This window comes from Rhinolophus hipposideros (assembly GCF_964194185.1).
Source record: "Rhinolophus hipposideros genome assembly, chromosome: 10".
Taxonomy (NCBI): Eukaryota; Metazoa; Chordata; class Mammalia; order Chiroptera; family Rhinolophidae; genus Rhinolophus; species Rhinolophus hipposideros.
Genome location: NC_138056.1, coordinates 50786584 through 50814401, shown reverse-complemented (window position 1 = coordinate 50814401; position 27818 = coordinate 50786584). Strand labels below are relative to the sequence as shown.

General features: G+C 41.4%; 2 protein-coding genes across 2 annotated transcripts in view; both read left to right on the top strand.

Moving 5' to 3' along the window:
- Nucleotides 1–6: 6 nt before the first annotated feature.
- KCTD14 (potassium channel tetramerization domain containing 14) lies at nucleotides 7–11164 on the top strand. The gene is made up of 2 exons (XM_081063779.1): nucleotides 7–153; nucleotides 4726–11164. The coding sequence occupies exons 1-2, from the start codon at nucleotides 91–93 to the stop codon at nucleotides 5398–5400; spliced, it is 738 nt and encodes a 245-aa protein (XP_080919905.1). The 5' UTR covers nucleotides 7–90; the 3' UTR covers nucleotides 5401–11164.
- A 2210-nt stretch (nucleotides 11165–13374) lies between these two features.
- INTS4 (integrator complex subunit 4) overlaps nucleotides 13375–27818 on the top strand; it is a 95438-nt gene continuing 80994 nt past the window's right edge. Inside the window, exons 1-2 of the mRNA XM_081063774.1 lie at nucleotides 13375–13647; nucleotides 16810–17004. Of these exons, the coding sequence (XP_080919900.1) occupies nucleotides 13594–13647; nucleotides 16810–17004 (249 nt within the window). The 5' untranslated portion in view covers nucleotides 13375–13593. The remainder of the gene's footprint in view (nucleotides 13648–16809; nucleotides 17005–27818) is intronic.

Genomic DNA, 27818 nt, shown 5'->3' with positions numbered 1-27818 from the left:
AGGGCGGGGAGCAGGTGTACTTCCGCCACCCGCAAGTGTCTCGCCCGTGGCGGGCCCGGCTGCGCAGTGCCAGCTGCCTGCAAGGCCAGGATGATGAACCTGCCCTCGAGGCCTCTCCCCCTGCGGCAGGCGGCCCCCGCGGGCCCGCCAACGGTGAGTGCACAGCCCGGTCCGGCGGGAGCCTGTCCTGCTGCCTCTCCCTTCTTTCACTCTGTCCCTCCCTCCCTTCGGGTCTGAGTCCCCGTCAGTCGCCCCCGTCCCCGCTCCCGCTTCTGGGGCGCCTTCTTCCCTCCCGCCTTCTTTTTTTCTCCCGGCTGTTCCTTCCGCGCCACGGTCTCAGTTCCCACTCAGGCTCTGTCCAGCCTCTCGTCTTTGCCTTCTTGCTTGCTTGGCTGCCTTGGTTTCTCTCCTTCTTTTCTTGGTCTTTGTTTAGCTGCTCTGTGTGTGTCCTCTCGGTTCCCTGGTTTGTCCTAGTTGACCGCTCTTCCGCTGTCTCTCTCCCTTCCCTGCTCCCATCCCTCCTGCCCGGGGTAGACGCAGACCCAACCTAAGGCTGCCAGGGTATCCTTCCCTCACCCCTCAAACCCCCACCCTCTCCAGCCTCTGCAGCCCTCTGGCTGGGTCCTGAGTCAGCCTGCTGGCTTGCCCCCTCCCAGGGCTTGGGTGAGGGAAGTTTGGGGGAGGATCAGGAAAAGGCCCAGTGTGCTCTAGGAGCAGAGCATTCTGATCTGTCTTGGGCTAGGTGCCATCCGGAAGACTTGTAGAAAAGGAAAGCTGATCCAGCAGTAGGGAAACTGTGGTTCTTTCCCTTAGGGCGATGATAACATCATTGTTTTCACTATTGACAAAGTCACCTGTTCAGGGGCAGGGCTGCCTAGGTGCTCAATAAATGTCCGAATGAATTACCCAGCAGGAGAGGGAGCCAGCATGGTGCCTGACACCAGGTAGGGCAAGATTGACCTTTGTCAGAATACCAGGTGCTTCTGTGAATCGGTGCTGCCAAGTAAACTCCATTCAATTCAATAGACATTTACTGAGCATCACCAGTACCTACTGCTGGGCCCTGCAGTAGGTACTGGTGACATAAAGATGAATCAGGGATAGTTCTTCCTTAGGCACCACACAGCCTAATGGGGGATCCAGATGCAAAGAAAATTACAAGATAGGTAACTACCGCGACAGTGGAAGTACAAGGCCCCCTGGGATCACAAAGAGACAACCCATCTAGAAAGATTCCTGGAGGAATTAGGTTGAAGGATGAGTGGGCTAAGTGAAGCAAGCCTGGGCTGCCAGTGGCCCCAGCCTGCTGTGGATGGGTGGGGGTGGGGGAGCAGCAAGCTATTCCGGTAGTTGATTGCAAGGGTTGCAAAGGGTCTGTACACCTTGTTAAGGAGTCTAGAGTTTATCTGGAAGGGAATACAGGGTCACTGAAGTGTTTAATGCAGGGGGTGACAGATCAGATTTGTACTTCAGAAAAACTACTCTGGTTTCAGAGTATAAATTGGATTGGGGGAGGGCATTTGAGGGGGGGGCAAGGTGTCATGGAACTACCTGAATCGGGCATTTAGACTTGGTGACTGATTGTGTGAGTGTGTCGGGGGTTGTTTAGCATGGAAGCAGAATGTAAGATTATAGCCAAGCCTGGGATTCTGGCTCAGAAAACTGAGATAGGAAACAATGGAAAAGGTCAGGGTTGTGGAGTAGGAGGAAATCTTGAGGGACATATGAATGGAGATGTCCCTCCATTGACTCCACTAAGGGTGACCTAAGGAAATGTATGAATGTTTGGCAGGGGGTTTGCAGATGTGTAGGGATCCTTTAGACTAGAACTGGGTGAGAGCTGAGCGTGTTTGATTCATCCCTGTGTCCTCACGGCCAGCACGGGCCTGGCACCCAGCAGGGGCTCCTAAAGCCCATGTGTCCCCAGCCCATGTACACAGGGCCTGAGACAGGCTTTCCCACCGGAATGAAGGCTTCAGCAGCGTGACTGGTAGAAAAGGTGAGGAAGAGATGCCACAAGGAAGAAAGAGCAGGTGGTCTGGAAGAGGGGTAGAAAAGAATTCTTTATCTGCTAGAAACATGCTGCAGTACTTATGGATGAGGTAGGAAGTCTGGGATTTCCAAAGAGATTGGGAGTTTTGGGAAAAAAGGATGGAAAGACAGACAGAATGAAAAGCTTGGAAACAGAGCCCAGGTCTTATTTGATAAACAAGAAAATGGGGCTGAGAATGTTAGGGCAGGAAGCTATTTTGTGAAGCATCTGGCAACGAGCTTCAGAAACAGCATTGAAGTGGCTGTATTCATTAGACTTTCAGAACTGGAGAGACTGAGTTCTCTTCGTCTATTTTGCCTCCCTATTTTATAGATGACTAAGCTTAGGCCCAGAGAAGGAAGTGAGCTGCCCCAGGCACATAGCTAATTATTGGCAGCAGTGGGACTGGATGCTGGAGTAGTGGGGATAGGGTACCCATGCTGTACAGGAGTCAGACTGACATGGGTTTTGTCCCAGCTCAGACTTCAGCACTTACTAGCTGTGTGACCCTTTTTTCTGACCTTCCCTGGCTTGTAATGTGGGGGCATTAAGAGCACCTCTGAGCTTACAGCAGTACAGGAGTGATGAGAGCACATGGATTCATTTAAGGGTCAACATCTGCAAATTTGCATTTAACTATCAGCTGTACGGAGGGACCTCAGTGTTAACCGAAGCGCCTTCCCCAGGGGACTTGAGGTTTATGGGAGAAAGAGGGAGTCACAGATTCTGGGCTTATTTTTCTCGTGCTGTATCGCATGGCTGCTGTCAGAGTGCATCCTCTCCTTTCCCTTCTCCCCTCCAGCCGGCAGAATTATCCCCTGGTAGGAGCTGTTGCCATAGCAACTCAGTTCTCCCCAGGAGTGTGGCTGTCTTTGGTTCTCTTAATTCCAGTACTTTAATCTCAGAGGTAGAGATCACAGACAAGTTGAAAATGAGGTCACCCCTAAATGAGGTGGAAGGACATTTCGGAGCCCTGGCCCTGGCCCTGGCTCTGCAGTGACTTGTGGTAAAGTTCTCAGGTCACTGATTTCTTACAAATCCAGCCTTCCCTCTAACACCACACAGATCTTTTCTGCAGCAGCAGCCATCACATGCCCTAGGAAACCTTCCCTGATAATCTCCAACACATATCCACAAAAAGCCGACACCTCCTACCTTTGAGTCTTCCTTCTTGGCTCATGCATTTAAGCCATCTGGTTCCTTTTCTCCCCTGTGAGCTCCTTCAGGGTAAGGACTGTTGTATTCATCTACTTAGGAGGCTTGAATGGAATGGGTCCTCCCTACATTTTGTTGAATGAATAAGCAACTAAGGGAATGAAGAGTGGATATATTTGAAGGCTGAATACTAATTTATACAATGACTAAAAGCACAAGCTTCAGGGTAAATAGGGACCTGAGTTCAAATTCTGACATAATCACTTAATAGTTGATTGATCCTAGGCAATTTATTTCACCTCCTTAAGCCTTAGTTGCTTGATCTGCAACCTGGAGACTTAATGCATTCTTTATGGGATAGCTATGAGAATTGATAGGGCTTTGCATCGTCACTAGACTGTGAGAGAGGGACTGTGTCCTGCTTGTTCCTCATTGTGTCCCCGGTACCTGGCACAAAGCAGGCACATCCATATTATTGAATGAGTGAGTGAATTTTAAATAATGTAAGACGTTCAGGAAGCTGGTTTGTCAGAACACAAGTGGTATATCACCTTACGTGTAATAATTGCTATACTGTCTTCTGGTATTTTTGCTAGGCCTGTGTGACAGCACTTAGTATTCCTCAAATGCAGCCTGTTTCCACGTTCCTCTCCACATGGGGCTGTGGGCATCTCCAGGCAGGCACCACGTGGGTCTCACCCACATCCATAGTGCTCAGCCCAAGGTTGCGCATAGAGAAGAGGCCTCTAAAAATTCTGTTGAACCGCTTACCCTAACTCAACATTTATGCCACCCTTTACAGTTTAGGAGGCAGTTTTACCTCCACTGTACCTGCTGTAACTGGCCTTTTCACCACCAAGGATATTTCTGTTATTTAATCTCCATAAGCCTGTATTTTGACAAAACATCCATCAAACAAATTCCATTTGTTCATCAAAGTCATTCCAACTGCTAATCAGAACTTCTGATCTATAGGAAATAAGAATTTTTATCCCCAACTCTCAGCAGAGGAAGTGGGCACAAAAATGTACTCCGAAAACGCTTCCTGAATGAATGCATGTGTGATTTCTTTAGCCTTTGAGAAAGGGTGAAAATGGTCTGCCCTCCTCCTTTTCTACTATATCTTAGATCTGAGCACCCACGTTGGGAACGCCTGACTTCACAACAGCTCCATATCCCCGTTTTATAAACGAGGAGACTGAGGTGAAAGGAGTGAAAAACCTTGCCAACGGCCACAGGCTTTAGAAGTATTGTCACTGGAACTTGCTTCCGCAGCAGCCTACTACTAATACGCTGTGACCTAAATGAGAAAGTTAAAATGCTTGAATACGTATTCTTATATCAAATTGAAATCTTTTTCTTCCTTAAAATGCCCATTCCCTGGAGCTATATACATCGTACCCTTCGGTACCATGAGCCTTTCCATAGCTGAAGCCACTCATGGCTCTCCTAAATTCTGTGCGGGGTTATTTGAATGAAAGAAAGTCATGAGCTCCCTGGAGGTAGAGCTATTGGTTCCCTGCTTCTTGTGCCTCCAGGTCTCTCCCGTCGTGGAGCTGAACGTGGGAGGCGAGTTCTACACGACCACCCTAGGCACCCTGAGAAAACTGCCGGGCTCCAAGCTGGCAGAAATGTTCTCCCTCTCAGCCAAGATCTTCACGGATGCGAAAGGCCGCTTCTTCATTGATCGCCCCGGCACTTATTTCGGACCCATCCTGGACTACCTGCGCTGCGGCCAGCTGCCCACGCAGCACATCCCCGAGGTGTACCGCGAGGCTCAGTTCTACGAAATCAAACCTTTGGTCAAGCTCCTGGAGGACACGCCGCAGATCTTTGGTGAGCAGGTGGCTCGGAAGCAGTTCTTGCTGCGGGTGCCCGGTTACAGCGAGAACCTGGAGCTCATGGTGCGCCTGGCGCGCGCGGAGGCCGTGGCGGCGCGCTGCTCCAGCGTCCTCGTGTGCGCCGTGCGCACGGAGGAGGATGCCGCGGGCTGTGCGGAATCCCTGCGCGTCCTGGAGGCGGACAAGAGGTTGGTCGTCAAATTCGGGCCTTGGAAGGCGGCCCCGGTCGTCAGGGACCTCCTGGACTCCGTGCGGATGGACATTGAGGCCCAAGGGTACCAGGTAGCCTATGACTACTGCTCCAAGAAGACGTTCCTGCCTAGGCCAGTGGCCTGTGAATACTTCTACACGTTCCTCTTCAAATGGTGGTGATCCTCAGGGGCAGGGTTTACTCTGGTGGGGCTTATGAAATTAAAGTTGCCTTCAAAAGCCGTCTTCCTTTAATTTCAAAAACAAACATCAAACAACTTCCACGGTGGTCTGTGAAGCTTGCCCCCAAATATTTGTCTCCCCCTTGAGGACTTTCTACTCATTGCAACCGACTCCGCTGTACTTGCCTAGTGAGGTGTGACTGCTCCCTCTTTAAAGCCTCACGTATTAATACCTGTCAGACCCTTCCCTTGAAGTCCAGTGGCAAGGCTGAGATGAATTGGAATGTTCCAAAAATGCTTTGGTTGGATGTCAACAGGAAATTAACAGGATACCATGAATCTAGAAAGTCTCATCTAAAAAACGGAGTCTACCCAGCCTCAGCTTGTGGGCCAATCCATTCGCCCTGGTATGTGCCTTAGGAGGAAGACGCCAAGGTAGTACCTGTAGTAGATGACGCTCAGATCTCCTTTCCCAGATGCCGTGAGTGTTGGCTGCTAAAGCCTCACAGCTGTCCTCTGCTCTAGAGCAGTGGTTTGCAAAATATGGTCCCTGGACAAGCAGCATCAGCAACACCTGGAAACTTGTTAGAAATACAGATTCTCCGACCCTCCGCCCCCGCCCCCATCTACTGAATCAGAAATCCTGGGGGTTGGCCTGGCAGTCAGTTTTAACAAGCTCTCCAAGTGATTATGATACACTCTAATCTTGAGACCTGTTCTAGGAAAGAATTTCCATCTGGCTCGTGTGGAAGTACAGAAGACTGACCCCTTACCTCAAGGAAGAACCAACTCTGGAGCAGCTCCTGTTCCAGAGCTCTTTGTGGGATCAGGCTGAAGTCAATCTTCATCTGACACCACATTCTTGCTTAGCATTTTTCCTCTGCTCTACCCCATTTGCCTCACTCCCCTTCCCTTGAAAGCACATCCACAATAAACCACTTGCACAAGAAGACCCTGTCAGGTTCTGCTTCTCAACCTAAGACATATGTAACTCTAAGAAGGATATATACATACAGACATTCATCCTTCTACAAGTCCAGATCTGGGTTAGACGACTCCCTTCCCAGTAGTCCTGGTTTCCCCAGGACTGAAAGTCAAGTTTAACTGTCAAAGTTTAAGGAATTAAGACTGAGTCAGGGAGTTTCACATTTAAACATAAAATTGCTCAGAACAAAGTCATTTTCAACAAGCGTTATGATTCCGTAAGTTGCATATTTTTTCTTATTTTCAAAGTTTGTTCCATGTTTTCCTTTCTTGGTATTTAATATGGCTGACAATTTAAAGTGGAAAACTCCTGAATGTCTCCTTGAACATTTTATGATGAAGCAATTCAACATCATTTATCGAAAACCTGAAAAAGAAGTTCATACCTTTTGGTTGGTATGATCAGTATGAGACTAGATTGTGAGGAGACACCCTGCTTCTTAAGATTGACACAGGATTGCTTAAAATTTCAATTTCATGAATTTTGGAAAGATCAATGTTCTCCCCAAGATTTCCGCACATCCCCGGAGGGGCTGTCTTCTCGGGGTTGGCTCTGGTTCTCTGCTTTTGTTGGATTCATTCAGCATAGGGATCATCTAGAGCAGGGGTGTCCAAACTTTTTTCAACGTTTTTCACCAAGGGCCATATGGGATAAAATACACAAACAGCCGGGCCACTCACTCAAGGTGAAGTACGTATTGCCTCACCTGGTTTATTTAAGTAAACTAAATATATTTTTGGAATTTGCTGTGGGCCAATTAACAATGGATTGCAGGCCGCAGTTGGCCCGTGGGCCGCAGTTTTGTCACCCCTGCATTAGAGGCATGCCAAGTTTCTACCAGCCTTCTTGTGTTCTTGTCATTTGCCAGGAGAAGACCAAGTTCCAGTCTAGCTATCATTTTTTATTGCTTTGGCTCTAGCCTGCATCCCTTAGGACCTGATTCTCTTCCTAAGCAATTTACCAAACTATTTTATTAAACAAAGGCAAATTCAATATCCCCCTCTGACTCCCTGTCCGTAATGCAAATTAGATAACATACTATTTTTATCTCACTTAACTTACAATAGCAAATCAATTGGAAATAAGTCAGGTTAGTTATACTATTAGGTTAGTGCAAAAGTAATTGCGGTTTTTACAATGATTTTTAACTTTTTAAACCACAATTACTTTTGCACCAACCTAATACATCTATACTGTGTTTCCCCGAAAATAAGACCTAGCCGGATCATCAGCTCGTCTTTTGGAGCAAAAATTAATGTAAGATCCCGTCTGATATTATATAAGACCTGGTATAATATAATATAAATAATATATATAATGTATATAATATATAATATATATAATACTGGGTCTTATATAATATCAGACTAGGTCTTACATTAATCTTTGCTCCAAAAGACGCATTAGAGCTGATGGTCCGGCTAGGTCTTATTTTCGGGGAAACACGGTATAATGCAATGTTATATAGCAATTAAAGTAATATTTACAGATGGCTTAAAATTATTGGAGAGAATGCTCATTTAAGTCTATGCAATTTAATTAAATATTAATGTCAAAAAGGATTTAAGGTGAAGGGCTTACATGGTTATGGGGGAAAAATGTCCAGAAAGATATAGAAGTATATAAATTAAGTGGACACTCTTGTTTGCCTACCCAATAATACCACCTCCCCCCTTCCTGTTTTTTAATAGAAAAGACAGAACAATAATAAAACAGACACAATAATGTTTAAAATACTATATGTTCATTTGTAGGGGTAATGAGACTTTTCAGATCTGTTGGGATAAACTAAAGAAAATTACAGTCAGAGGGGGAAAACAAGATTGAATGCTAAGTATAACTGTCATTATAATCCATAGGAAAAACACAAAAAAAGAGTAAAACCTTTGATATTGCCCTCATAGAGATACCTTCATTCATAGTACTGTGCCAGGTTTTCAGGTCTACATTGTTTTCCTAGATTTCAAAAAAAAATTATCTACTTATTTTCCTCACCCTCTCCCACCCCTTCCCTCTCCATTCTCTTCCCCTTTCTGCTGTGCTCAGTGTCCTGGAAGTCTGATCCCTAGGTACTGCATGTCCAAGTCCCTTCCTGGTTGGTCAGACTTGGAAAGTACAAAAGTGAAAGAAGGTCTGGGGAGTTGGTATGTGGATGGACCTCTTGGAATAGGGATAATATTTGTGTTTGTTATGAATGCCCTTCAAAGGGTATCTATTCTAGAAGAGGCTCAATAAATAAATAAATAAATAAATAAATAAATAAATAAACAAACAAACAAACGACACAATGATCCAACATGTGGATATCATTCAACTTCTTTCCCTAGCTCCTCAATGCTTGCTCAATGGAGTAATGAAAAGCCACAATGGCAGAAATGGAGACTATGCATAGGTTCTACAGTATAGACTTCCTCTCACCATAGATGATCAGGCAATTGATGGATGTCCAACAGCAGATGTCCAAATGGTATATTTTGGTGGGGGGAAGGGGCATGGCTAGACACTTCTTGGTGGTAGGTTGATTGCACTACAAATTAGTTAGCTATACTGCTCTGTAACAAATTGTGGGAAGAAATGTTGGTGTTTCTAAGCAAATGAAACTGACAGCTTTGTTTGCAATGGTGCTTAGGGGTCGGGAGCAGATTTACTTACATTATAGGGTAATAAAGTATAACTCTCCAATCCTGAAGACATTTTAGGGTAATAAAAAGCATCTCTCCCTGGGTTGTAAGGCAGACTTGTTTCCTAACCGAGTACAGGTTTGCTAACATTCATCTTTTAAGATTGAGAGTTCCCTAAGCTGAGTATTCTTCACAGTGTTAGAGATCTATCGTGTGCATGGCATTCACCTACATCACCTCCATGGATCTAGGGGGACACGGAGAACCAATACAAAGTTCATGCCACCTGCTATGCTGTGAATAATAAATTGTCTAAATAAATGTGGGCTTGTTGTCTCCTTACCAGCTGAATCTATGGAAGTGTGGCAAGTCGACTTGGCAATTTAGGGACTGTCTGACCACATGACAACCCCCTGACCCCCAACCTCAATGCCTTAAGACTACAACAATTAATTATTTCTCATAAGCCTACAGATTGGGCAGTTCTTCTGGTCTTGGGATCACTCATGAATCTGTAGTCAGATGGTGGATCAGCTAGGGTAGGGCTGGTCTAAGACGGCCTTAACCGGATCAACTTGGCTTTGTTCCATGCGGTCACTCACACTCCAGCAGAGTAGGTGGGACTTATTCTCATGGCAATGGTAGGGTTCCAAAATCAAGCAAAAAGCTGGGGGAATTGGTATGTGGATGAACCTTGAGGCCCAGGCTCAAACCTAGCACATTGTCACTTTTGCTACGTTCTACTGGCCATGCACAAGGCCAGCCCAATTCAAAGGGTGAGGATATAGATTCCATCTCTTTAGAGAAGCAGCTTCAAAGCTACATTTAAAGGGGTATACATACAGAGAGGGGGAGAACTGGGGCCATTTTTGCAATCATTCTACTACATGCCAGATCCTTTCCATCAGGGAGGGAGTAGTGATGTAACCTCACAGGAATAGATACAGATTTGACGTTCCTTCTGCTATAGACTGAATGTTTGTGTCTGCCCCCACCCCCACCAATTCCTGTGTTGAAACCCTAAACATCAATGTGATGGTATTAGGAGGTGGGGCCTTTGGGAGGTGATTAGGTCATAAGAGAAGAGCCCTCATGAATGGGATTGGTGTCCTTATAAGAGACTCCAGAGAGCTCCCTTGCCTCTTCTCCTACGTGAGGTCATGTGAGAAGACAGCTATCTATGAACCAAGAAATGAGCTCTCACCAGACACCGAATCTGCATGCACCTTGATCTTGGACTTCCTCGCCTCTAGGACTGTGAGAAATGTTTCTGTTGTTTATAAGCCCCTCAGTCTATGATATTCTGTTAGAGTAGCCTAATATCTCTATGCATGTCCAACTGGTTCTGTTTTCCAGGAGAACCCTAACTAATACACCTAACTGCAATGTTTCTGCCAGCCCTACCATTCATGGATACCTTATTCATTTTCATAGTATATCATACATTGCTTCTGACTAAGGAGCTTATTTTATGGTAGAAAAACTTTAGCAAAGAAACTCGTTGGTCTTCCAAGGTACCCCATCACTCAGATGTAGTTACTGTAATGAAAACAGTGCCATGACCTTTTGCAGATTCAGTTATGGTGCTAGCCGAGAGACAACACATTGTGAGTTTGGGGTGCTGCCTTACAGGTTTCTGATATGCCTTATACCAACTGCTAATACACAGTAGTTTCTCCCAGTTAGAATACATGGGCCTGGAAACGAGGGGGTGGAGGTAGGAGTGCTTCTTGACACTTTTACACCTAATAACTCATTTATGAATTCTTGGGTTCAGTGAGTTAGGAGTACTTAGTCCCCAAGGGAGGAACAGTTCCATTAAAGAATACAGTCATTGTTCTATTATATTGGAACATGCAATGAGACTGCCCCTGCTCATTTGGGGCTCTTCTTTCTGAGCCAACAGGCAGAGAAGGGGATACACTTCCAGTCTGAATGACTGACCCTAATGTCCAAGGGGAAATTGAGTTGTTGTTATACAATAGAGACAAGGAAGACTCTATTTGAAGTCCAAGGTATTCACTGGGGCACCTCATTGTATTCTCATATGCAATAATGAAGGTCCAAGGAAAATGTCATCGATTCAATAAAGACAGTTTTTCATTTCAAAATTAAAGAATGTGATTTAATTATGAGAAATCTTAACAAAATACCACAAATGTGACAAAAAAAATTAAAGAATGTGGACTACTTTAATTTCTATACCAGTCTGGCCTCAGCTGTATGCTCCCTGTATGCACTTTACTCTCAATAAAAACTGAATTTCCTTTGGTTTTTCCGAGTGCATCAAACTTCCTCCTACAGCCTCATATCTATTACTAATAATAACAATGATAAACTTTGTGTCATTAATGCTTAGCTGCACATTTAACATCTCTGAAACCAGGACATATTTTAAGATTGTTGCTGGCCAGGTTTTCATGTGTACTTTGGGTCATAGCAATCCACGTTATCATTACTTCCAGTTGAGCTCTGTGTATGAGATACATTTACTGTATTTCAAAAAGGTAACCTTGTAACTTGCATTAACAGTTTTTATGTGCACAGGAAGCACAGAAACACAGCAGTATGACATAGGATAGAAATTTCCATCTAAATAAGTTTAAAAGAACCCTTTTTTGGGGGGTGCCAAAAAATGTACACATTTTAAGAGATGTTATTTATGTATTACTTTTTGAAGTTGAATTGAATTACGGTAGCAATATGTAGTATGACGTTCGCTTAAAAGATGGCGTTAATCAAATGAATGCCAGCATCATTCATTGTATTACAATTTTAATACAGTTTTTTCCTTTCTTAAAATGTGTATACATTTCTTTGGCACCCTCTGTATAACAAGCCTAAGCAATAAGAAACCATTATTTTTAATTTCAGAATTTTTTTCTTAATGTGTTATACAAAATAATGGTTTGTTTTACAATTGCTGGCAGCTTAGATTTGATAGAACATGGTAATAATAATATTAATAATAATAATGGCTGTTAATATTTATTGAAGGCACTGTTCGCTAAGTGCTTTTCATTTCACTCAGTACATTTATATAATGTACTATAATGTACCATATATAATGTAATATAATGTACAGTAATCTCTGTGGTCTGAGAAAATTTACAACAGGCATACCTCCTTTCACAATAAAGTGCTTCACTTTATTGCATTTTTACAAATTGAAGACCCTCAGCAGCAAAAAGATTGACTCACCTAAAGGCTCCGATGATGGTTAGCATTTTTTACCAATAATGTATTTATTAACTAAGGTATGCACATTGTTTTTAAAGACATAATGCTACTGCACACTTAATAGACTACAGTATAGTATAAACATAACTTTTATATATGTACTGGGAAACCCAAACTTCATGTAACTCGCTTTATTGCAATATTCACTTTATTGCAGTGGTTTGGAACCACACCTGCAGTACCTCTGAGATATGCCTGTATTTTGAAGCCAGATTAAAAATCCTTCCCTTCGTAAAACTTCCCTGAGACATCCTGAAGAAGTTAGGTCTGTTTAAACCACATTCCTCTTCTCCAGCACACTTTGGCTGCCCACTAATTATCAGCTTGGGTGTCTCTCCCCAGTTAGACTACAGCAAAGACCATCTTTTAATGCATTTTTGGGTCTTCTGTACCGACTACAACCTGCTGCTTTTTTCTCAGCATCCCACATTAACTCTTTTGAAAGATGAAACAATGAACAGCTAAAGTGTAATGTAGGATGTAAAATTGAGCTTGGATTTAACACTACAACATGAACCACACTCTACAGTCTGCAAACTGTTTATGCATTGTCTCATTCCATTGCCGCTCCACTTGTCAGGTTAGGTGTTATCTGCCCATTTGTAGTTGAGGCTACTTGTTTATTAAGTGCCAGCTTTAGCATGGAGCGTCGTTGTTTGACCCCTGGCCTGGGGATTCTTTCCACTGTCTACCTCAGCTATTAGAGGAGGGGTTTATTCCATAAAGGATGGGTAGCTTTTGAACTGGAGTGAGGGAGCAGGAAAAAACACCGCAGGACAGAGTAGGGGTGGAGCACTGATTGGCCAAAACGAAAGCTCAGGCAAGCTACGAGCAGCAAGCACTATACACAGCAAAGGATGATGAGAACGGCAGCTCGGCCTCTTCCCGTTACCTCCCGAGTCAAGCTAGTTACGCAGCTCCGGGTTTTACCTGTAGCACTGGCTCAACCCCGCCCCCGCCCTTTACCTCGTACATCGTCCCACCCTCCGCTCCGTTCCGCGCCAGTCTCTCGAACCCTGAGACCACCACCAAGCCTCCGAAAGCTCCCATTGGCTCGCCCACTCTTTGAGTCCCGCCTCCTCCTCCCGAGGCCCCGCCCCCTCCGCTACGCTCTCGTTTCCGTTCCACCGGCTCTCGAGGCGTAGGCGGCCAGATCCAGCCGTACCGCGGCGGGGCAGTCGAGCAGCCGGAAGTGGCCGCTCTTTCTCGGAGTCCCACTGCCTTGTGGGACCGTGGCCGCTTCCTCCGGCCTGAGCTAGTTTTCCGGGTTCCTTCACCCCCGCCCCTTTCCCGTCACTCCCCCGCCTTCCTCGTCGAGTACGGAGGCTGAGAAGGCCCGCGGGCAGCCATGGCGGCGCACCTTAAGAAGCGGGTGTACGAGGAATTCACTAAGGTGGTTCAGGTAAGCTCGGGAAGGAACGGTCCTGGGACCGATCCCGGCAGCGGAAGATTAAATGCACGTCAGGCGCTTTGCTGGAACACACTTGGGTTGAGCGCCCATTACTTGGCTAGGCTCTCTGGGACTACACGTTAGTGGGCGTGTTCATTTGTCCCTATTCTTGTTATTGTGATTCATACGTGCAGTCTTGATACTTTTTTTAACTATTGGGAAAAACAAATAGCGCTTTACCATTTACGGAAATAGCCGTTATCTTATTTGATTCGGGTGACATTAATATCCTCGTTTTACAGATGTGGACTTAGCTTCTGGAGGGGTCGAGGACAGAGAGCCAATTAGTGGCAGAGCCCCTCCCAGTTCCTGTTACACACACACACACACACACACACACGCACACACACGCTCACACACACGTTCCCAGGGACAAGTTGGTTGTACTCAAAGCTCGCGGGATGGAAGAGGAGTCTGTAGAAATTCTTAAGACCCAGTCAAAGCAGGCGTGGGTCCCAAGCCTCCTAGGGGCAGAACTCTTCCATTGGTGGCGGGCAGTACCTCCTTCCGTTGGAGTTAAGGACCGGTGGGCCGAGCCGCGGGCAGAGCACTCAGTGATTCCCCGTGTGTCTCCTTGTAGACGTCGCTAAAGTAGAGGTTGATCCTAAGTCATTCCTTGTGTAGTGCTCCTGAGACTTATGTGCGTACAAATCACCTGGGGAATCTCATTAAAATGTAGCCTGTCCGCAGTGAGTCTGGCAGTGGAGGTGAGGCAATCTGCATGTCTGACAAGCCCCCGATTGATGCTAGTTGATCAGCAGCATCCTTAGAGCCACAGACCACCCTTAATTCTTCTACTTGTAGAGTAGCAGGACTTAGACCATCCAGAAGGAACTGATCCTTAAACGTTTCATTCATTGTTTCAACAAGAGTTCATTGAGTGAATGAGTGGTTACTATGTATCAGGTATGATGAAAGGTGTTGAGCTACAGTGTCCAATACACGCGAGGGTCCTTTTTTAGGAGCTCATAACGGCACTGACAAATTAAGTCATCCTTCTACTTTTGCAGCTCGTTTCCTAAAAACTCCCCAGCCAAACTCCCAGCCCTTCTTGATTTGACAGTATACCCTCCAGCTGTATCACTTCCTTTCTTTTTTGTTTTGTGGACACATCTTTGTAGCACCTTCCCATTGTCTGTAGGGAAGTTAGTTTGCCTTATTCTTGTTTCTGCTTAAAATAACTTTGAGATTTAACTTTGACACTTTTTTGTTGCCCTTTTTAATGTGAAATTAGTTTTCTGAATTTTTAGAATGAGTCAAGATTTAGGATAGCTTTTTCTAACTTCATAGAGCTCCCTCTTCTGTGGCTTGCTTTCTGGGATTTTCTGGCTTTGTTTCCCTTGACGTCCTCCCCCCTTTTTTTTAAATTGTGGTAAAATAAACATAAATAAAATTTACTGTTTTAACCAGTTCTGGTGTTAAGTACATTGACATTGTTGTGCAGTGTAATTTTTTTTTGAAACATTTTGTTGTTCCCACTTCTCAAGATTACTCATCCCTCCTCCTGCCATGTGTTTGTACCTCTCCAAACTTTTGTACCTATTGTCTCTTTTGCATAGAATGGATGTCATTCTTCCCTTTCTTTTTCTTCTCCACCCAGTGGACTTATATTTTTGCTTCAAGACTCAACTGAAACCTGAGCAAGAGTTTAGTCTCTTCCCTACTTCTACGGCGCTCTGTTGTACTCATCTGTTTCTACTTATCACTCAGTACTATTACTGTGATTACCAGTATACGTATTTCCCCACTAGTCTGGGCTCCTTTAGGGCAGAGATAATGCCTGAGGGTTCATCCCTGTGTCCCCTGGATAGACCATAGGGTCTGGCTCACTAAAAAGTCATTGATGGTTGATTGATTGCAGGTGTTGGTTTGTCCTTCCTTTTACATACTCTCTAGGGAAAAAAATATTTCCCAGCTTTTGATTTAATTGCAGCCTGGATAACACTGAAGACTGAATGTGTGGAATAGGATAGAAATGGGTAAATGGTTATTGAACCCAAATTCCTCTGACTTCAGAGCTCCTGGTCTTTTTATCATGTCATATTATGTTGCTGTCTAGCATAATCCTAATCTCTTCTCAGTAGAAGGGTAAATTTGTAAGGAGGTGATTGCTTAGAATATGAAAATGATGTCAAGTGTTAAGGAAAATTATTGACTACAACATTTATCTTATGTTATGATCCCCTCTATACCTACCCATTCGGGCCTGACTTAAACCCCAGAGTGACAGGTTCCCTTTTACATGAACTTTTCAGGACCCGTTTTATGTAACAAATGCACCTAGAATGTTTCTAGTTCTCTATTACCCTTCGGGGATAGAGAAATAGTTACTCAAATAATTTTATGTGTTCTGTGGTTCAGATGAGAATCCCTGGTTGAGAAAGGTAGATGTCATCATCCCCATTTTAGAGATGATAATACTGAGAATCATGACTAACTTAGAACAGAGCAGCAGAGTTGGAACTTAGAGACAACTCCTCATTCCAAATCAATCATTCAGTAAACATTTATTAAGTGGCTACAGTTTGCTAGGCATATGGCAGTGTATTTTTTTCCTACTCTGACCGTCTTTTTAATAAAGGCAGAATGATTTGGGGGAAGATAGTCATCTGGAGTGAGGGAAAGATTTTTTTCCTCAGTGTGAGCTGCAGACAGTTCCCATCAGTTCTGTTTTTCTCTGGAGGGAAGCTGAGCCTGGTGGGTGTCACAGCACAGCCTGAATATATTTGTAGAATTGGTATTTCTAGCAAAGAATGGAGCCGATTCTTTGTGCGTGTGTGTCCTCTTAACCCTAAAGCTACAACAATTCTAAGAGATAGGCAGAACAAAATGTTAATGGACCTACTTTACAAAGAAAGAAAATGAGACCTGGAGATATTAAATGACTTGTCCAAAGTCATGGGAGCTAGTGAAAAGCAAACTTGGGACTTGTAGCCTTGTCTCCAATCCAGTGCTCTTTTTCCAGGGCTGCTTTTTCCTAAGACTAGGTCTATTGCCTAAATACATTATTTGGTGTAAAAGAACACTGTTTCCATCAAATGAGATAAATTTAAGTGGGCAGACTCTCTGTTTTCAGTTAGGTTTTCATGCCTTATCTTCTTTATCCCCTTGCAGCAACAACAGGAGGAAATTACTGCTAAGAAACTCCGACTGACAAAACCAAGTAAATCTGCTGCTCTCCATATAGATCTGTGTAAAGCTACGTCCCCAGCAGATGCTTTGCAGTACCTACTCCAGTTTGCCAGGAAGCCTGTTGAGGCAGAAAGTGTGGAGGGAGTAGTCAGGATTCTCTTGGAACATTATTACAAGGTAAGAAGGTCTTGAGGACCTGGTGGGAGTATGTATAAGTTGTACCATGTCTGCAGAATGGGTTCATATTGCAAAATAAGGAAGATATTCATTCAGCAGTCTTTTACTGAATGTCTCCTGTGTGTTAGGGACTATGGATATACAGAGATACAAAGACCCAAATCCTGTCATCAGAAGCTTATCATGCCTAGATGGAGACAGATACAAACAATAAGATGACATGAACGATTGTGTTGCTGAAGATACTGTGACTACAGTATGTACAGTGGGAGCCAAAAGGAGGAGTTAACTTCAACCATGACCTTTCTTTAATCAAATTTATCTCTGGAATGTAGTCCTGTCAACCTGCTGTTACTGCCCGAATTCAAGGCCCTAATATCTAACTGCAATAGCCACCCCCCCCTTTTTTCCTCAGCTAAATGGTATTTTATTTCTCCATGTATTTTTAATGGGTTAGAAAAACATCATGCATGATTCAATATAGGCAATAGTTTAAATAGAAAATGAAATTCACAAAATGTGTTTATTTTTTGTTTTTTTATATCAGTGAGATCTGAAGTAGAAGAATAAATGATTTTCAAATATTTGAATCACAGATGAATTAAAATTTAAAATTTTTGTATGAAAATTATTTAGCTGCTAAAAAAGTAGAGACAATACTATAATGAACTGCCAAATACCCATCTCTGTGATTAAAGTTATTAACCTTTTGCCAAATTGGCTTCCTTTATTTTTTAAAGTATAATATTTTTCTTTAAATAGTTCAGTAAATATCTCTAAAAAAAGGATATTTTTTTTAAAAACATAACCACCTAAAACTAAATCCTTAATGTCACCTAACAGTTAGTCTGTATTCAAATTTCTCTCGTTGTTCCCCAAATATCTTATTATAGTTGACTTGTTCAAATCAAAATGCAAACAGTGCCTATACATGGCATTTGCTCTTTTTAAAATCTAGAACAATTTTTTGTTTTGGTGACACTGACCTCTTGAGAAACTTGGTCAGTTGTTTTGTAAAATGTCTTGTTTTCTGACTTTGTTTATTTTCTTGGGGGTGAACTTGCACCTCTATCCCCATATTTACTATGGACTGGAAGCTAAATCTGTTTGTTAGATTCAAGTTCAGCATATTTTTTAGAATTTTGAGAATACTTTATAGATGATTTGTATTTCATATTGCATCTGTTGGGATGAACATAATGTCTTGAAGTCCTGCCTTGCAAAAGCTTCTTATCTTTTTCCCTTCAGTCTCTCTTCTGTCCATAAACTATGCTTAAATCTTTATGACATAATATAGTAGTACCTCGGTTTTCGAACGTCTCCGTTGACGAACATTTTGGTTTCCAAACACCGTAAACCCAGAAGTAAATGCTTCTGTTTTCAAACACGCCTCTTTTCAAACACGCCTCGGAAGTCGAACATGTCACGCGGCTTCCGCTGAGGGCAAGATCCTGAGGCCTAGCTGGTGCTGTTTTTGAATGTTTCAGAACTCCAGCGGTCTTCCGGAACAGATTACGTTTGAAAACCAAGGAACCACTGTATCTTTATGACATAAAAGATTCTTTTCTTTAAATATATAATGTTCTAGCTTAATCCAAATGCTTGCAGTTTCCCAAAGACCTTGTGTGTTTTCAGAAATCAGTGTCTTTTCACGTGCTGTTCCCTCAGCTTAGAACCCCTCCTCCTGCCACTCCCTTCTGATCTGGTCTGCCTTTTTTTTTTTTTTTGCTAAGCACATTCCTTCCTTAGAGTCTTTCCACTTATGTTTCCTTTTGCCTGGAACACTTGCCTCCGATGTTCATATGTCTACTTTCCACACTTTATTCTAGTCTTTACTTAAACGTCACTTTTTCAGTAAGGCCTTCCTTTATCCTTTTATTTGAAATTGAAGTTGCCTGTCCTACCCCAGCACTTCCTAGCCCCCTTCCTTGATTTTGTTTTCTTCATAGCACTTAACATCTTCCAATATTATGTATAATTTATTTGTGTATTTATTTTCCTTGTCCATTTCCTCATACTAGAATGTAAACTCCTCTTGAGCAAGGAGTTTTGTTTGTTTTTAAAAACGTGTGTGTGGTAAAATAAATATTTGTGACACTTTTTTACTCAGTTAAAAAAACGCTTATTTATATCAGGCAGCATTCTGGGCACTGGATAGTGCCCTGTTAGCACGTTAATTACCTTTTAGTATTGCTATTGTTTGTCATATATGTCTATCTTCTTCAGCCTTTGAACCCCTAAATTCAGAAATTACATATCTATTAATCTGTGTCTCAGTGCCTAGAAAGGTAGGAAAACATTGTAGGGGCTTAATAAATGTTTCCCTCATGTTTTACATGAATGAAATCAGGGTTTCTGCTTTCAAGAAGTTTTCAGTCTATTAGTGATCTATTTTTATTTTTCCTCCCCCCCTTTTTTAGCAATATCTACTTATTGTTATTACTATGTAATTTAACTATTACCAGTAATCATCTGTAATAATACTTCTATGAGCAGTTAATATTTATATAGCTTGTGGGAGTTTATAAAGCTCTTTCTTCATGTAAGATTTTATTTAATCTTAGTGACAACACTATTTTTATTTCTATATTCCATATAAGGACCTAGTCTTAGAGCAATTTAATATCCACGGTCACCCAGCTAAGTAAGTAGAGGGTCTGGATTTGAATGTGGGTTAAATTTTCCCCCCAATTTCTTGTTATGGAACATTTCAAATATATATACAGGTAGAGAGAATAGTTTAACTCATTCCCATGTACTCGTTACCCAACTTCAATAGTTAATCATTTCATGGCTAAACTTTTTTCATTCCCAACCTCACTGGCCATTTCCACTTCCTCTACTCTGACCCTCTCCGCCAGATTCTTGTGAAAACAAATCCCTGGCATCTTGATCATTTTATTCATAAGTTTCAGTTTATATCTCTAAACAATAAACACTTTAAAAACATAATTACACTACCATTATCATGCCTAAAAAAAAAATTGAACTTAGGTGTTCTGATGTCAAACTCCAAGCTCTTTAACCAGTCCATGCTGCTTACATTAGTCTAGCAGATTCTGGCCCCACAGGAGATGAGGAGGAGTGCCAAAGGGGTCCAGCTCTAGGTTGATGACTGTGGTGTTTTTTACTCTTTCTTCTGTTTTATCCAGAAATGTGGTGTCTGGCAGTTTAGTAGATAAACTACTTTGCCTTCTTGCTTTTCTTCTCCAAGTCTTTCTGTGGACAGGCATCAGTATGTGAACTTGTTTCCCATGAAGGGTTCTTCATTTACACTGCTGTGCTCATTGCTGTGGAAGATGGAGAACTACGAGACGTGTTTCTTGTCCCTCAGGGGCTAGAAGTATATTTGGTAGACCAAATAGTAGATGCAGTATATACATAGTAGGGGCTAAAGTTATTCATTTGTTCAGTCTTTTTATTCGCTCAAAATGTTCTGAATACTACTTGTGCTAGGCCTTGTGCTTCACGTTGGGGATACAGAAATGAATAGATGATCCATGATCTGAGTTTAGTTGGGTAGAGACGATAAATGGATAATAATAATACAATGTTATAGGTTCTCTGAAATCTGGGACAGGTCATGATGTGACCTTAAAGAAGAGGATATTTAATTCAACTTGGGAGCAGGGGTCTAGAAAGGCATTATGTAGTAGTAGTGATGCAGATTTTGGCCAGTTGGAAAACAGGAGGAAAGGCGTTCAGTTGTGAGCAAAGGCATGGAGATGTGAAATAGCCTTTCACATTAGGAGAAATGCAAGGGGTTTGGCTGGCATAGATTTTGGGTTGAGAGCTTTCTAAGAGAGAAGACCAGAAAAATTGAAAAGGGGCTGATCCTGAAGGGTTTTGTGTTCTACCTGTGGGTTTTTGTTTTAAACATGTCTTCTGGGGGCAGTATGGAGGGTGGAGGAATTGGATGAAGGCAAGACAGGAGTTAGGATGACCGACTAGAAGACTGATAAATCTGCAGCAAGGTGATGAAGCCTGAACCAGGGCAGTTTTAATGGTGAGAAGAGCAGTTATTGATATTACAGAGGGCTTCCCTGGAAGGCAGTTTGTTTTAAGCTTAGATGTGAAGGAGGTGATTTATATGTAGAACGGGTACTAGGGGATTATTTCAGAAAGTAGAACTTGAGTAAAGTATTCAGATGGATAAAGAATGTCACTAGGTCAGATACTCTCTTATTCTTTTTATCTCATTCTTGCCTTCTTACCTCTCATACGCTAGGCTTTCTACTTCTGCTTTCTCTACAGCTCCCCTGTGTTTGAAGGTCTGTTCTCCATTCCAGACTATTGAAAGGCTATGTAGCTCTTTTCCTGTCCTTTCTCCCTGTAATATTAGGGTATTTGACTTGTACATTCTCTCTGAAAGACAATTACTTGATTCTATCATGTTATTTTAGTGATTTGAAGTCCATAAAAGAATTGGCTTTTATTTCTATTCAAAACTGAATTCTGTATCGCCCTTCATCCTCCAGTCTATTTTCTCTCAAGAAATGGTACCATTAATATAGACCCTTAAGTCAAACCTGAGAAAGATCCTTGATCCCTTTCCTCTCCCCACATTCCCATCCTACCGTACCAAGTCTTGTTGATTTTACCTTCTAAATCTCTCTTGAGTCCATCTACCTTTCTGTTTCCACTGTTAACCTCAGTCATCCAAGTAGCTATCATAGTTTTAAAACTTACTAAACTTACGAAATGTAACACATAGAGGAGACTACATGGAAAAACTTCATACAGCCGATGGATGTATCACAACATGAGCACCATATGTAACTACTATCCATGTCAAGAAATGGTGGACTTGGAGCTGAGCTGTGCCCTTCACAGCTGAATTGATGGACAACAACTTGCCTTGGAGCTGATGGGCCCTGGAGAAACACACTGTTCCCCAATAAAAAAAGAAATGGAATATTATCAGTATCCCATAGACCCCCTCAAACCCCCTTCTAATTGTTTTCCCCCCCTTTCCGAAAGACAAAGGGTAATAACTTCCCTTTTACTTTTTTAACCATTTAAACCTGCATCTCTAAACACAACCATTTATTTTTCTTTTTTTTTTAAACTTCATATAATTAGAGAATACAGTCTTTTTATGTGGGCTTTTGTTCAAAATTCTGTTTGTGAGATTCATTCATATTGACTAGCTACAGATCATTCATTTTTACCACAGTATAAAATTTCATTGTATGAATATATTTATCCATTCTGTTATTGATGGACATTTAGGCTGTCTCCAGTTTTTAGCTATTATAAGAAATACTGCCATGAACATTTTTGTACAAGTCTTTTGGTATGTGTGGCTTGCATATCTGTGTAGTATATACCTTGGAGTGGAATTACTGAGCCAACTATTTTCTAAAGTGGTAGTACCAATTTACATACTTGCCAACAGTTGGAATTGTCAGTTTCTACCTTTTCATTTTGACGGTTCCTGTGGATGTGTCATTGTGGCCTTAATTTGCATTCCTCCGATTACTAATGAAGTGGAACAGCTTTACTGTGTTTAATTGGCCGTTTATGTATCCTTTTGGTTAATGCCGATTTATGTCTCTTGCCTATTTTTACTATTTGTTTCTTTATTGCTTAGTGGGATTCTTTATATTCTGGGTTCAAATTCTTGAATGGCTATATTTGCTGTAGGTATCATCTTTTTTAGTCCCTTAATTTTTGGGTTGTTTTTTTTAAATATTTTATTGGGGAATATTGGGGAATGATGTGTTTTTCCAGGACCCATCAGTCATTGTCCTTCAATCTAGTTGTGGAGGGTGCAGCTCAGCTTCGTCCAGTCACCTCTTTCTTTCTTTCTTTCTTTCTTTCTTTCTTTCTTTCTTTCTTTCTTTCTTTCTTTCTTTCTTTCTTTCTTTCTTTCTTTCTTTCTTTCTTTCTTTCTTTCTTTCTCTCTCTCTCTCTCTCTCTCTCTCTCTCTCTCTCTCTCTCTCTCTCTTTCTTTCTTTTTATTTATTTAATTAAAGTTTATTGGGGTGACAATTGTTAATAAAGCTACATAGATTTCAGGTGTACAATTCTGTATTACATCATCAATAGATCACATTTTGTGTTCACCACCCAGAGTCAGCGTCCAGTCGCCGTTTTCAATGTTAGTTGTAGAGGGTGCAGCTCGCCATCCCATGTGGGAATTGAACTGGCAATCTTCTTGTTTAGAGCTCACACTCTAACCAACTGAGCCATCTGGCCACCCCTCCGGGAGCTCAGCAGCAGCTCATTTTCTTCAATCTAGTTGTGGAGGGCGCAGCTCACTGGCCCATGTGGGAATCCAACCAGCAACCCTGTTGTTCAGAGCTCGCACTCTAACCAACTGAGCCATCCAGCCACCCCTATCTTGTTTATTCTTGATTTTTTTCATTTCTTTATAAATTTTGAAATAAGGTTGTGAAATTCTGCCATCCCCCAAAATCTTGTTAGGATTTTGATTACAGTTATATTAACTCTAAAGTGCAGATGGGTTTGGGGATTGACATTTTACAGTTTTGAGTCTCCCAATTCATGAACCTGGTACGCTCCTATTATTTTAATATGTTTTATTGTTTTCTGCAGAGAGGTTTTATACATCTTTCTGTTAATTATTCCTAGATATTTAACATTTTGTTATTGTAAATGATATATTTTTAAATTTTTATTTTCCAACAGTACATAGCTGATTCAGAAATGCAATTGATTTTTATTTACTAAACCTTATATAAAAAAATCTTGTTATGGTTATTTAATAATTTTAATAAGTTATATGTAGATCATTTTGGATAGTTCATAATCATGAACAAATAATGAGTTCTTTCATATTAATATGATACTAGCTATCTTTTGATTATCTTTGATTATTATCTTTTGCCTTTAATTTTTTGCCTTTAATTTTAATCTTTCTTATAGCTTTTTGTTTTAGATATGACCCATGTAAAAAACATGTACTTAGTTCTTTTTTTTAAAAAAAAAATCTAATCTGACAGTCTATTTTAACTAGAGAAGTTACTCATTAGATTTAATACAGTTATTGATATATGTGGGTTTAAATCTACCCTCTTATTAAATGCTTTCTGTTTGTCTTACCTGATCAGTGTTTTTTTTTCTCGTTTCTTGCCATCTTTTTCTTTTTAATTTTTTTTTTTTAATTTTATTGGGGAATATTGGGGAACAATGTGTTTCTCCAGGACCTATCAGCTCCAAGTCATTGTCTTTCAATGTATTTGTGGAGGGCAGAGCTCACTGGCCCATGTGGGAATCGAACCCGCAACCCAGTTGTTCAGAGCTTGCGCTCTAACCAACAAGCCATCCGGCTTCTCCTCTAGCCATCTTTTGAATTAATTCTTTTTTAAAAATTCTCTCCTCTATTCCCCCTTATTAGCATGGGAGTTATACATTCTTTTACACTTTTTTTACTGGTTAATCTAGATATTACAAAATGAGTTCTTGACTTGTCAAAGTCAAATGTTAAATGGTACTTCTACCAGTTAGGACAGTATAAGGACTTTAACTCCATTTATCCACCTTCCTGACTTACATGTGAATGTAATTGTATAATTTATCATTTTTTGCTCTAGAAGATACTGTTACTCTTATTTTATACAGACAATACTCATTTAGATTTACCTACACATTTATGTATTTATCATTGCTTTTCTTTCCTTCTTGCATCTGTGACTTTTCATGTGGGATTATTTTCTTTTTGGCTGAATAATACCTCTGATATTTTCTTTCATTGTGAGTTTACTGATGACAAATTCTTTGTTTGTTTGTATAGAAGTTTTATTTTACTTCCACTCTTGAAGGATGTTTTTGCTGCATATAGAATTTAAATTGGCTGTTGTTTTCTTTTAGTATTTAAATATGTTGTAATGTCTTTTGTCTTCCATTGTTTTTGTTGAGAAGTCAGATGTCAGTTTACTGATCCTTTTGAGGAGTAATGTTTCTTTTTCTTTGGTTGCATTTAGTAGTTTTGCTTGGTATGGTTTTCAGCACTTTTTCTGTCATTTGTCTACATGTGGATTTCTTTTCATTTATCCTATTTGGGGTCCATAGTGTTTGTTTTATTATCTACGACTTGGTACTTTTCATCAGAGAGGTTCTTGGCTATTATTCAAATTTTGATTTGTCTTATCTCACTCTCCTTTGAGGAGTCCAGTCACATGTATGATAAACCATCTCATTTTATTCTGCTACCTTCTCTTCTGAATTTTTCTTCTTTTGCCTCCTTACGCTTCAGTCTGGACCTATCCTTTAGTTCACTAATTTTCGCTTCACCTTGTCTAATCTGCTGTTAAACCTATCCTTTGGTTCTTAATTTCATGTCTTGCTTTTTATCATTTCTATAATTAATTTTTTTAAAATTGGGAAATATTGGGGAACAGTGTGTTTTTCCAAGGCCCATTAGCTCCAAGTCATTGTCCTTCAATCTAGTTGTGGAGGGCGCAGCTCAGCTCCAAGTCCAGTCGCTGTTTTCAATCTTAGTTGTAGGGGACACAGCCCACCATCCCATGCAGGAATTGAACTGGCAACCTTGTTATTGAGAGCTCGCGCTCTAACCAACTGAGCCATTCATTCGCCCTTCTGGAAGCTCAGCGGCAGCTCCTTGTCTTCAATCTAGTGTGGAGGGCGCAGTTTACTGGTCCATGTGGGAATTGAACTAGCAACCCTGTTGTTAAGAGCTCACGCTCTAACCAACTGAGCCACCCGGACGCTCCCATTTCCTCTTTTTTTTTAAATTCTAGTTCTTTGGTGAAATTCTCAATTTTGTCTTTTATCTCTTTGAACATAATGAGCAGAATTATTTCAAAGTTTTTGTCTGATAACTCCAACATATAGAGTCCCCATAGGTATATGTTACCATTTCTATTCATGTTATCTGATGTCTACTGTGCCTTATTTCTTACTGTATTAGACAGTGTATTTCTAAAATTGTTTGTAAAAATAAGTTAAGGATTAGGATGACTTAATTTTTGTCCAGAGAGGATTTGTTTCTACCTAGTGATCCAGGAAAACCTTCTTGTTTCAGGACTGAGATGATTCAAAGCTGAGCTGTGATCCTTACCAAAGTCTGTGTATTTTTATTTCACTCTTACTCATATTGTTGTAGCCTTTTGTGGTCCCAATCCAAAGTGATGGGTAGGGTTTATTAGGCTGCCTCTGCTCCCCTTCCTCCCCTCAGCCTTACACTCTAGTCCTTGCCCCCGGCCTCAATTGCTGTCAGAAGCACTGTTTGCATATCATCCATCTATATTTTCACCTCTCCTAGTTGGCATAAGCCTCAAGAAAAAGCAGCTTCAAACTCTAGGTGAAACTTTTTGGGTTTGTGACCTTCCTCACGATATTCTTCATTTATTTGTCTTTTAATTTTCTAATACCTTCAAACACACACACACAAATTTATATATACACACATAAACATATATGTATATATGTATACATACTACATACATACCTAGGTAGTTATTGCCATTGTATTATTCATATTTATGATCTTCTTTGTTTTCTTCTTCTTAAAGAAGTTCCTCGAACATTTCTTGTAATACTAGTTTGGTGGTGATGAATTCCTTGAGCTTTTTCTTGTCTGGGAAGCTCTTTACCTGTCCTTTGATTTTAAATGATAGCTTTTCTGGGTAGAATAATCTTGGTTGTAGACTCTTGTTTTTCATCACTTTGAATATTTTCTGCCAATCCTTTCTGGCCTGCAAAGTTGAGAAATCAGCGGCAAGTCTTATGGGAGCTCCCTTGTAGGTAACTAACTGCGTTTCTCTTGCTGGTTTTAAGATTCTCTCTTTGTCTTTAACCTCTGCCATTTTAATGATGGTGTGTCTTACTGTGGGCCTCTTAGGGTTCATCTTGTTTGGGACTCTCTGTGCTTTCTGGGCTTGTAGGTCTATTTCCTTCACCAGGTTAGGGAAGTTTTCAGTCATTATTTCTTCAAATAGGTTTTCAATTCCTTGCGCTCTCTCTCTCTTCCTTCTGGTAGCCCTATGATGCAAATGTTGTTACACTTGATGTTGTCCCAGAGGTCCCTTAAACTCTCCTCATTTTTTTAGATTCTTTTTTCTTTTTGCTGTTCTGATTGGGTGTTTTCTGCTACCTTATCTTCTAAATTGCTGATTTGATCTTGGCCTATTTCAAAGCTCTTTCTCTTTCTATTATACCCTATAGCTTAAGGCTATATTTCCAAGAAAATGACTTTTCCAAGTTTATATATATACATGGTAAGTGGTGTGTCAGGATTCTAGGTCTTCTTACTTCGTATCTCTTGCTCCTTCCCCGACTTGAGGCCTCCTTGCTGTGCTCAGTGACCTCCTTAGAAACTTAGGGTGTTGTGTTACATACTGGAGAAATGGTGATGAACAAAAGGACATGGTCCTTTTCTTCTTTGGGAAAATTTCTCACCATAGGAATTTGGGTGCAAATTAGAGACCACCTCCCAACATCGAAGGTAAAAGGGCCAGACTACTCATTTCTTAGTCTGTCTGCCTTGCACCTGGCCAGGCACAAGACGTAGACCCAGCTCATTAGACTCCCTTGCCCAAACTTCTAATCAGGATCTGGTGATCCACAAAACAAGGAAAGTGAAAGATTTCTTACTGGTGATAGCTGCAGCACCCAACTTCCAGAGACTCCAAGAGCAGCAACATTGGGTGGCCAGCGCTGTCACTGTTGGTAGTGCAACTCATGTTTAATGTGACTACACGGTGGAGAAAACGTTCTTTTAACCTCAGAAGCACATTTCTGGTTAGAAGTGAATGGCATCAGCAAGGCATAAAAAAGTTTCCACTCACTTTCCAGTACTTGGGTGTAACATACTGATTGAGAAAGCT